This window comes from Talpa europaea (assembly GCF_964194135.1).
Source record: "Talpa europaea genome assembly, chromosome: 9".
Classification (NCBI taxonomy): domain Eukaryota; kingdom Metazoa; phylum Chordata; class Mammalia; order Eulipotyphla; family Talpidae; genus Talpa; species Talpa europaea.
The window spans coordinates 62,000,076-62,012,270 of record NC_140076.1 but is presented as its reverse complement, the minus strand read 5'-3'; the positions used below and the strand labels follow the sequence as shown (position 1 = coordinate 62,012,270).

Sequence of the window (12,195 nt, the reverse complement as noted above, 5' to 3'; positions counted from 1 at the left end):
TCTTAAAAAATAAATGAACCAGGAGGTCACCTGGTTCCACCTGTGCCACCCTGCCGCTGTGGGTTTGACTGTTCCTGAATGATGCCTTTGAGATGTGTTCTAGGAATGGGTGGTTTGCTGAAGAGAGGCAGTGGCTGGCATTGGAAGAGGCTCAGTCTCTGAAGATAGACAGCCTGGTTTCTGAGTTACCATTCTTGGTCCAGGCAGGCTAGGACATCTAGCAGGGTCCTTGTCAAACAGTTAATAAATGAACCTGTATCAGGCAGGATTGCATCCTGACATGGTGAGGGTCTTGAGAGCCAGAGGGAATGGGATCATTCTCCTTTACTTGTTATATGCATAGTGGAACAATTAATTACTCTACCTGTCCAGGACTCATTTTCCTCCTCATTGGGATAATAATGGCAATTATCTTCAAGGATTCATGTCAGGATTAAAAGTGGTAGTGTAAGCAATCTGCTTAGCTGAGTATTTGATACCCAGAAAACATGGTGCCTTTCATTATTTCCCTAATGATGGGTTTAAGGGTTTCCAGTGAGACAGAGTCATGTTAAGTTCCCTTATGTGCCAGGCACTGGGCTGATCTGGGGAGGCAGCTGTGACTGGGCAGCAGGGGAGTTAACATTCTATTAGTAAAGCTCTGCTTATTATACGATGTGGGGCTCTGTATGGGCTTGTTCTTCTTTAGCTAAGGTGGTCTCCGAACTAGAATTGGGATAGGCCTATGAGTGCAAATCTCTTGCTTTGGATTTTCCTGGAAATGAATCAGAATATCTGGGTAGTGAATAGACAGGTGATAAACTCCCTGCAGAGGAAGACAGTCTGAAGTGAACCCTAGCGCGAGGAGCAGGGGCTGGCAGGAATGGAGAGAGGCCTGGGTGGTGTCTCGCCAGATCTGTGTAAGCCAGAAAGTGTATATAGATTCTTCATTTCCTCTTTATATCAGTGTTTCTTCCCAAAGCATTTAGGATAATCTTAGAAAGTTCTAGTCAAGGGTAAAGAGTTGTTAGTATGCCAAAATTGGTGTTAGGGAGCAGCACCCCGGGGCTGCTTCACAGTGGAGACTTTGGGAACCTAACAGAATCCCAAGCAAAGTGAGAGCTAGGGATGAGGAGGGCGTGGAGTAGGGTAGGTGGTGCTGGTCATTCTTCTTCCTATTTGCAGGTAAAAACCTGGGCAAGCTTTGAACCAAAATACTGACCTATTTTGTGCATCACTGTATCTTTAGCTTTTAGCAGAGTGTCTGGTACAGTATTTGTTTCTTTGAATATCCATCACTGAATGCAAGATGCATCACTTTTATAAACCACTAAGAAAAAAAAGAAAATGCTACCAATAAATTATAAGATGCCAGTGATTGTAAGATCGCTCTGATTTTTAGAGAAGCTAAATTTGAAATATGACTATCTTAGAATTCATAAAGTGTGTTTGTAAGCATCCAGTAAATGTTGAATGAGTGAGCCTACAAAGATTAGAATCAAGACAAAATATTGGTGTATATAAGGACAAACTTAGGAATTCAAACTATTAGAACTAGAAACCTGTTCATCTTTCTCTCTATTGATTCTCTGATTCAGTTGTTCACTCAGTAAAGCTTACTGACAACTGATTATTACCACACACTGTGCTCGGAGCTGGGATGCAGAAATCAGTAAGTTCTGTTTTTTAGGTTCAGACTAGTAAGGGAGACAGACATGGAAGCAAAAAATGCCATCATTCAGAATAGTAAGTTTTCAAAGTGGGGTCAGGATGCTCTGGTGGCATCCTTTGAATATAAGTAAGGGACAAAGAAGGTCTTGGAAGTCTTCCCTGGAGAGGTGATGGTTGGGCTGGGTCTGAATGTGAAGTCCCTGATCACCAGGCAGACAAGAGCACAAGGAATTCGAGGAAAAGGCCGTGGGTGACAGGGCAGTCCTCTAGTGGCCTGATGCACCTGCGAGGGTCTGGAGATTGGCGTGAGAAAGGGCATGGTGGCATTACCTGTGACTGGCAGCCGGCAGGTGAAGGCTCCTGAGGGCCTGGGATGCTGAAGACCTCAGGCTAGATCACAGCCCTTGGCCAGTGGTTTCCTGCCATCCCGAGTCCTTGCAGAAGTCCCAGCAGAGGGACTGCTGAAGGGGGTGGGGGTGGGGTGAGAGGTGGGACAAAGGTGATTTTTCCTTCCACCGCAGCGGTTCTTTGATCTATTTAATTTTTCGTTAGAGTGGTGTTTGAAAGAAAGGCATCTCTGTTAAATGAAAGGAGGAATGAATGGTTTGAAAATTGGTGTAGGGTTGTGAGTGAGGGAGAGAATGTAAGAATACACTGAGGCCAGAAAGCAAAAGGGGGCAAATGCAGTGGGAAACCACTGGGATTAAGTTCAAGCAATCACTTCTAATGAAGCTGTTTTTGACTGGGATGAATATCCAGGAAGCAGTGACAGAACATCTGCTGACTGCTTTCCTTTTAGAATCCCCAAGTGTGACTTTGAAGTGCAAGGGTACAGGATACCACTGAGGTTGAGATGAGACTGGGTGCTTGGCCCCGAGCTCACCCGGGGGAGCTGTAGTATGTTCACAGTGCCCTGTCTTAGGGGCTCATTCTGTTCCTTTGAAAGACCAGGCTGGAAAATGAAAATCTCTACGAGTTTTCTGTTCATGCGGGCTAATCTGGCCAAAGGGAATTGTAGTGGCAGTGGAGGCCAAGGAATTCCTGAGTGTTCTCTGGTCAGATTTCCTTGTAACTCAGGAGGAGTCTGTCAGGAAAACAGTTTGTCTAACAAATTCCTGATCCTGTCTCCCTGGAGGCTCCTTCCCAATTCCTAGTTATTTCATGGCATTGCTGCAATATATCTACTTCTTCTGCAAACCTGTACTGCTGACTGTTGCAAAGAGTGTGAGACTTGGGAGTACATGGCTGTGGAACTGTGGGCCCAGGCTGCTCCTGAGGGAGGCTGGGTGAATTCCAGAACTTCTCAGGCCTGCTTCCCCATCAGTGTAATGCTCATCATAATAATGTGCATTTACTGTTCCTAAGTGTGGACTCAGCGTTAAGCAAAATGTCACATATTTCATGGAATCTCACCTGGGTTACCTGTAAAATAAAAATATATTTACCTTCCAGAATATTAGGAGTAACGGCAATGTGTTAGTTTCCACAGTGATTGGCACAGATAGGTGCTCAGTAGGTAATTTGTTGATGACTGACACAGAAGATGAGGATCCTTTCCAGTACCATGACTGCTTTCCTTGTTTTGAATTAAATTCAATGAGAATAATGTCTGTCTATTCCTTCTGGATTTTATGTTTTCCTGTAACCCTTTATTTACCCTTACAGCACTTTGTACTCCATATCATGACTTTGCATGAATAATTCAGTTGTTTATAGATGCTTAATATCTCATCTACTCCCTTCCAAGGATGAGAACTCCATGTCTGAGGCCTGTCTGGTTCTCCCCCACTAGCTCCGTGCCTGTTGACACACTGTTAACACTCACCATCCCCCCTCCCATTTTTATTTATTTAAACCGTTTTAATTTGGGGGTTACATTTTTACTTCTTATTCTCACCTGTTCCACTCACCCTCTACCCAGCCACCCAGGTCAGTACCCCATTTACCTCTCTCTCTTATCCCTTCCTCCTTTCTCCCTGTTTCCTCTGGTAACCATTAAACTCTTCCATTTTTGTTGAGTGAATAAATAACTGCCCCGCTAGTTAGTTGCTCAGTGTTTATATCCACTTTCAAGATGTCTTGTGCTTGACTCTGGTTTATGTGGTTTTGCCTTTGACCACTACAGGCGGCGGGATCATGATGCGCAGCGGAGATCAAGAATCAAAAAGCTACTATGTGGGTGTGGACGTTGGGACAGGCAGTGTCCGTGCAGCTCTGGTGGATCAGAAGGGCGTCCTTGTGGCCTTTGCAGAGCAGCCCACTAAGAAGTGGGAGCCTCAATTCAACCACCATGAGCAGTCTTCCGAGGACATCTGGGCTGCCTGCTGCGTTGTCACAAAGGTATGGGTATAGCTCTCCTTGTGTCTGCTCGCCTGTTCCCACCTGCCAGCTGTGTGACCTGTCACCTGGTGCCAGGGACTGCATTGGGCTGGGGTACCTTTAGACTTAGTCCCCTCTTAGGGGCGTACAGTCTAGTGACGCAGACCAATAATGAAATGTCTCTGATGAAGATGAGGAAAGGGCTACCTCTGAAGGGCTTAGGGTAGACAGCATGAAAGATGGGGACTATGCAGGCAGGATTTGGTTAGGACCATCCGGAGGTGGAAGAAGTTGCTGATAATCATAGATGACGTCTGTTGTGCCTTCCCTGCGTGCCCAATGGCATGTAAAAGTGTGAACAAGCATCATGAATCCTCACACCAATGCTGTGAAGGTAGTACTGTTAATTATTGCCTGATGTTATTGACAAGGAAATAGGCACAGAGCTTGGGCCTCTTACCCAAGTTCATGCATTTAGTAGTAGGCAAGGCTGGCAGCTAAGGAATCTGAATCCAGTTCTGTACTCTTAGTCACTGGACCATTCTGCCTTCGAGGTGTGCAAGTGAGCGGAACCTCCCTGTGGGCAGAGGGAACAGCATGTGCCATGGCATGGTAGAACGAGAACATGACGTGTTTGGAGAAAGCGAGGAGGTTGGGCAAAACACTATACGGGATGTTCATCTTCAGTGACCTTGGATGGGCATTGGCCTGTTGGCTTGGGAAGGGAAGCATATCGGGCAAGATTTCGTCATTTTTATAGTTTCTCTTGACTGTTCAGTTTTATATCCTGGTGATCAGAGATGCTTTTGTCCTTTTTTTGGTGAGCAAATCAAGTCCTGGGTTTTCTCTTCTCCCATTCCTAGTTTAGGTGCTTAAATATTCATGAAGGGCTTGGTAATTTGCAGATGGACAATTCACCATTCTGTTTGTATTGATCAGTCGGTTTAAACTTTAATGAGCTTGGGGCTGCTGTTAGTGTCTTGGGAGAAGAAGGCAGAGAGAGGAGTTGGGGGTAGGCAGCACTGGAGCATTATATTGGAATAAAAGAGGGGATACATCTTCTCTTCTGCCTGTTTAATTTTCATCTTTCCTCCTCCTCTCTGCCCCCGCCTTGGGGAGACTCTTCTATTCTTTGCCCTTGGGTCTCCTTTGTTCTTCTAACATATAGCCTTTCTTGCCATTAAGGAAATTGTCAAGAAGAAAATATAATTCCCCAATGAAAAGCTTCTTTAAGAAAGGTCTGCTCTAAGTACAGCTTGGTTTAATGGTAGATTTTTTATCATCTCCCAGTGGTGGCTGACTTGTCATCTCTTTGAGCCCCATGAGCTGCATGAGTGCTCTGGGCCTTTGTCTCACTGTAGCGAACCCAGATAAGGCTATTGGGTCTTAGGCTGCTCCTCTTGCTTGGACTTTGGATGTGTGGCCATGCGCCAGAAGGCAGAGGATGAGCATGACACATCTGTTCCAACTCATGGCTGGTGTGAGGCTTAAGGAGGGAAGTGTTTTTTGGTTAGAGAGGTAGCATGGCATTGAGCACACATTGTGGAGCCAGACGTGCCTAGACTGACAAGCCATTTCCAGCGTTTATTAGCCTGACATCTTAGACAAGTTTCTTAATGTTTCTTACCCGAGTTTTCTTATCTGTCAACTGAATGATAGCTGTACCTGCCTCCATAGAGTTGTTATGAGGATTAAGTGAGTAAGGCATATAAAATGGTTGTAACAGTGCTTGGAATAAATAGGCATGGTCCTTTTTATGATGGTGGCGATAAGAGAAATGTCTGGTATGGAGGAGAATGTCTAAGATAAAGGGAGGCATCTCTTGGGAATATTCACTCATTTCCCATCTGGTTCAGGTTCCTTTCATGGAAGATTTCAAGAAGCTCTGCTTCAGAGCATAGAGTTACTGAAGATGCATCCTGGCCTGCCTCTTCTTGCTCCAGAACTTCAGGAAGTTAAGAGTTGGGGAGCAGCTGTACTGCTTTTCCCATTGTCTGAGCATTTCACATTGTCTGAGATTATTTCCTTCCTTAGTCAAGTCAGCAGTTGTCTCTACTGCTGCTAACTCCTGCAGCAATAATGACGGTGGCTTCCAATTGTTGGGCACTAATTATGTGCCAGGTACTATCTGTACACTTTATGCCCAGTATTTCATTTTATCCTCAGAACAAACTCTTGATACAGATTTTGTTCTGTTTTAGAGCTGAAAGAAATGAGTTTTGAAGCATTTAAGATTTAAGTCCTCAGCCCAAGGTCACATGACTAATGCAGGGAAGGCTTGGTCTTGCTGGTGTTCCCATGTGCTTTTCCCTTTGCTTCCCTCTCCAGCCTCCTCTCCCTGCACATGCACCCCTGCTTGGACATTGTATTAAGTTGCCTGAAGTTTTTTTGAATTTGTTACCATATGGGGAGCCTGGAGCTTACCCTGATTGTTGTATTAACCATGATGAATTAGAAGTGGTTTTATCTGGCTGGCTACTCATGTGGAAATATGTGCTCTCTGAACAGGGCTCATTCCTGTTCATCTGTATTTCCCTGGAATTCTTCCCCTGAGGTGTGCTCAAGTAATATTTTGTTGAGTAGGCAAATGAATGAAACGACTGTTTTTTTCACTGTCAGGACTGTGCTTTTCTCACCTTGTCTGCCCATGTCCTGAGTCCTTCTAAGGTAAGCTGTCAAGCAGTATTTCCTCCTGGGTAGAACCTTCTTTGATGACCTCAACAGGCTCTTCTTTCCCTTGGAATCTTCTTCTGCTCCCTCTCCTTCCAACTGTTATTAATGTAACTGGTGCAACTTAAGCAAAATGGTCTTTCACTGGCTTTCTAAGTGTTGGGTTTTGGGTGTATCAGAACCGTGTCATCCTTAGAGGCATGAAACATTTGTATACCTCTCCCATCTGTGCTCTGCTGCTTAGCAAACAGGCCTCACAGGCCTTAGCAAACCGCACACAGGCCTCTCTGCTGCCCCAGAATACACTTTCATCATTATCTAACTCTTATCAGGCTGTATTTTCATTGTTCATTTGTTTATCCATGTTTAAGCCATGAGTTGAGCTCTTGATGAGCTCACCCTTATACCCCTAGCATCAACCACAATACCTGGCACAAATTTGGTACTTAGTAAAATTATTACTGAATACTAATATAATACTAGTTCTAATACTTAGAACTAGAAACAAATAAAAAACATTGTTATCTCAATCTTAAGTAAATGTTACAGTAATTCTGTGACTTACAAAGGCACTTTCATTCCTCCAGTTTGACATATGAGGATATTGAGGCCCTGAAACTAGTAAGTATTAAAGAGAGGACTGGATTCTTTGTGAAATGGCTCTAAATCCTCTTCTCTGAGGTCTTGATGACCTCAACAGGCTCTTCTTTCCCTTGGAATCTTCTTCTGCTCCCTCTCCCTCCAACTGTTATTAATGTAACTGGTGCAACTTAAGCAAAATGGTCTTTCACTCCCCCTAGAGTTAACAGGTCTTTATTGGGTTGGTACCCACATACTTAAAGTGTTATTGTGGGAACACACAAGTACTGCAGGTAAACACAGTCCCTAATTTTATTTATTTATTTTATTTTAAAGATTTATTTATTTATTTATACAAGCACTGGGTACAGTCAGAAGTGTGGAAGGGTGAGAGAATTCACCAGAGCAGGGAACAGAACAGGCAGACTGACGAAATGCACTGCTGAGGAAGCAGTGGGCACTGCAGGAGAGGTCCGCGCGCCATGTGGGACCCTCGCCGGGGATCGAACCGGTGCTGCAGAGGCTGCTGGCAGCTTCACAGCCCAGTGCTCAACTGCTGCGCCACCAGGGGAGGCCCAGTCCCTAATTTTAAAGACATATCTCTTTTTGGAGACATAGTCTTAAATCACCCCACTGAAGCAAGGACATTGTAAGTTAGTGTATGAATAGCACCAACTTCTATAAAGCAGCAGCAACTGGGAGGAATCTTGGCCCACATGCATTTGTTGAGTGCTATGTACTCAGCAAACATTCACTGAGTACCAGCTGTGTGCTGTGCTCTTTGCCAACCACTGGAATATATCAGGAGAGGTGTGCAAAAAGTTTTTTTACCCCTAATGATGAAAGAGTTTAGTTGAATACAAAAAAACCAACACATGGGAAGCCAGTGAAGTACTGTTATATTCTAAATTGTACCAGCTACATGAAAGATGGTTAGAGGCGGTGGGGGTGGAAGAGGGAGTATTCACCTGGGATTGAGAATAACATTCACTAGGCTCTTCCATCCACAGAACCTGTGTGGCTCACAAAGCACAGTCTTACCCAACATGGTAGGAAGGGAAGGGGTTGTTACTTCCATTTTAGAGTTGAAAAGAAAAACTGAGACCCACGGACTTATGGGACTTTCCTCAGATCTCCTAGGGAATTAGGTGGTAACTTAAATGCAGGCTGTGTTAAATCTGGGAATTCTCTCCATCTCTGATATCACATACCTTCATCTTTTGTCTAAACGATTCTAAGAACCTATCAGATCTTCTCATATGTGCTCTTAGTCCAATTTGTTCTTCTAAAAGCTGATTTTTTTTAAAATGCTAACTTGATTGTGTTCCTCTTGCTTACAACTGTTCAATAGCACCACACTATTATATGGACAGAACTCAAAATCCTTAACATGACACCTGCATGGTCTGTTTTTCACCAACTTTGCTACCTCATTTCAGGGTGCTTCCTTAGCCTTCTGTCTTGTCCTTAAATACACAGTGCTCCTTCCAACCTCAGGAGCTCTACACATGTAAGCTCGTCTGCTTGCACAACTCCCTGACTTCTGCCATCACATTTAATGCCGCTTCATCCTAGATCCATACTATCGATTATAGTAGCCACCAGCCACAGGTGGCTATTGAAACCAAATTAGTTAAATTAATTAAATATAATTAAAAATGCAGTTCTTCAGTTGTACCAGCCACATTTCAAGTGTCACATGTAGTTGGTTATCAGTGTATGGGACACCTCCTCAAGTCCTTCAGGTGTTTTTCAGATCTCACCTTCTCAGCAGCTACTTCCCCTTCTCAGCACTCCTGATCTCCTTGACGTTTCACTTTCTAGTATACATGTCCATTACTGCAGAGTATTCATTGGATAGGGGTGTGTCAAATGACAGTTTAAAAGTCACTTCATCAGGGAAGAAGCTTTTTCTTGCCCAACATTACCTCTAGTGGAGTTTGCTTTCACTTCATGTTTTCACAGTGTCTTGTATGTTTCCTTTTTTAGAGTATCACATGGTTTATGAATTGCTTATTTTTTTATTATTATCAAGTAATAATTATATAAACCATATAATGAAATAAAATAAATAAAATGAAATGAGTTCAATCAAATAATAAAAATCTTTTTAAAAATTAATATCTGGCTTATTAGGTTTCATGTATCAGGAGGCAGAAATTATATTTTTCTCACCCAGGGTCTAACACAATAGACTCAGGAAGAATAAAAAGAATGACTGATTAAACAAATCAGGATGCCCTTACTCCCAGCTGATGGAGAAAGCCGAGGCAGAATGTAGGAGGGAGAGCATGGACAGAAGCACCAAAAAGGAATGTGAAGAGACAGTCATGCTGGATGGAGCAGAAGGTTTCTAGTGGGAAGAAGGAGAAGAAATTGAAATTGATGATGGAGTACACCTGGGAGAGCCATTTCTGAGGCTGGCCAGGGGCTCTGCTAGAACACTAATGAGTTTCAGATTGACCTATCTGGCAACAAATTCAGAATGGCTTGGGGGAACAGAAAGAAAATTCAAAGAGGCCAGTTGGGAGGCAGTTTGTTTCTTAAAATGAAATTCTGGATACTGAAATGCCTTTGCAGCATAAGCTCTGAGAGACTTGGGATGTCTTGGTCAGCACATGTACCCTGCCTGGCACATGTAGGTACTTACTACTGCTTTAATAATGAATGGCTGGGTTAGGATGGTGGCAGAGGAATAGAAGGGACAAGATGGAGAGACTTTGGATAGCAGCTCTAACAGGATGTGGTGATGATGGTGGAGAAGAAGTCAAAGGCAGTTTCAGCATTTCCATTCTTGGAAGAATTTTTGTCATTGTCATAAATGGAAGTGTTTGGCCTCCATTTGCTCACCTTCCAGGGATAACATCACACCTAAGCTAAGATGCTGTGTAGATAATGTTGTAGGATTGGATTTATTCATTTCATCAGCCATTAGAGTAGATTTTGCAAAATTGAGTTCTTCTGATGACAGTCAATATATACCCTGTGCAAGCTGAATTAATTAATTCATTGCTGTCTTTACCTCAGTGCCTTTTCACTGGCTATTCTCCTGCCTGGAAGATACTCTCCCCAGATTTTCACAAGGTCAACTCCTCAAGTCCTTCAGGTGTTTTTCAGATCTCACCTTCTCAGCAGCTACTTCCCCTTCTCAGCACTCCTGATCTCCCTGACTTTTCACTTTATAGTATACATACACTATACATACTTTCTTTGGTTTATTGGCTCCTACTAACATGTAATCTCCCAGTGAGCAAGGGATATAAAAAAATAAATATTTTGCTCTCCACTCTTTCCCAAATGCCCAGAAAAGTAGACACTCTAACCCTCAAAGGGATTTGGTCAGATTTGCTAACTAATTGAAGGAGTGAGTAATTGAATTGTATAGGCCACAGGGGGTGATGGGCTCAAGGGAATCAGGAATTTCATAATTCCATGAATGCTCCCCAAACTAACCAAGAATTCAAATAAAGATTCAAAAGAATATAGTACTGGCTACACAGAATTCTGCTGAAGCTGGAGTGAGTCTGTGAGACCCCAGACTTTGACTCTGGCATCAAATAGAGCTGAAGAAAAAAGCAGGTATGACTCTGACCTTCCATTCCTTACTGGAGGGGGTTTCTAAGGAATGCCTTCTCCCCACCCAATATGGCAGACCCAGTGATTTAAAACACATGCAGGACTGAGTCAGTTCCCATAGTCAGAACAAAGCAATGCACAATCCCTTTTCCAAATATTTGTTTGCTGCCCCATAGCTACAAGTTGACAGTTGTTAGACATGGACCAGGTTACCAAGTAAGTCTGCAGAAATCTTCTCTGGAAATTCTTTAGAAGAGCAATGTGCTTTCTTTCCAGCCAGGGAAATTCCCTTGATGCAGAATTGTTGGGGTGAGCTTACTAGACTGCTTTCTTCTTCCATTAATAAGGGTATAAAAAAGAGTCCTCAGGTTAGCAGGTCAACCTGGGGCTTTCTGGGTAGTGTGACCCTGTTATCCATCTTTTGGGGAAGGGTGGGATTGGGACATTGGGGTGATCCTACTCATGTAGAAGCATGATTGTAAAGGCATGTCCAGATAAAGCTGAGAAACTAATCGTGTTTACCTAACCAAATCACGTTTAAATTGTTCTAGTTCCTTGTGACAGGTTTCTATTTTAGAGATGGGGTCACTGAATCCTTACGACTGAAAGGTCTTGGTTAGAATGTGGAACTCTGTAAATCTTCAAGGGGAGTCTTAAAGTAGATTGAAAAGAATATTTTCCTTGCTCTTACTTGAAGTTTACCCCTATCGTAATTTTAGGAAGATTTGAGTCTATCCAATATTTTCAGTAGCAGTTGCCTTTGCCTGTCATTTTTATATATGTTTACATGACACAGAGAGCTTGCTGTTCTTTGTACATAAAAGAGATTCTATGAACACAATAAGACATTGATTGCTTTATATTTCCTGTTGGTTTCAAAACACTTTCAAGCCAGTTGAATTGTTTGAAACTCCCTTATATTCAGGTAACTGAGGTTCAGAAAGGTGATCAGACTGATCGAGTGGGATTGGTCCACAGGCAGTGCTTTTCTTTTGGGGGGAGGGGTATGGACACTTTGGGGGGTTAACGGTTGTGGATTTTTTTAAAAGATTTATTTATGCATTTAAGAACTGGGGTACAGGGCCTCCCTGGTGGCGCCGCAGTTGAGCGCTGGGTTGCAAAGCTGCCCACAGCCTCTGCAGCGCAGGTTCAATCCCCGGCCACTGGGCGAGGGTCCCACATGGTGCGCAGACCTCTCTTGCTGCCTGCTGCTCCCCTCAGCAGTGTATATCGTCAGTCTGCCTGTTCTGTTCCCCACTCTGGCTCTGGTGAATTCTCTCGCCCTCCTGCGCTTCTGACTGTAGCCAGTGCTTGTATAAATAAATAAATAAATCTTTAAAAAAAAAATACTAGGGTACAGGCCAGAGGTCCAGTGGGTGAGAGGATTCACCAGAGACAGAG

The 12,195-nt window shown here is 43.4% G+C and overlaps 1 protein-coding gene across 2 annotated transcripts in view; it reads left to right on the top strand.

Moving 5' to 3' along the window:
* Positions 1-3,789: 3,789 nt before the first annotated feature.
* FGGY (FGGY carbohydrate kinase domain containing) overlaps positions 3,790-12,195 on the top strand; it is a gene marked incomplete at both ends in the record, with an annotated part of 393,087 nt that continues 384,681 nt past the window's right edge. The window contains one exon of one of the 2 annotated variants that reach the window (XM_084243991.1): positions 3,790-3,990. In XM_084243991.1, coding sequence (XP_084100117.1) covers positions 3,790-3,990 — 201 coding nt within the window. The remainder of the gene's footprint in view (positions 3,991-12,195) is intronic. The other variant, XM_084243992.1, reaches the window with a different exon arrangement.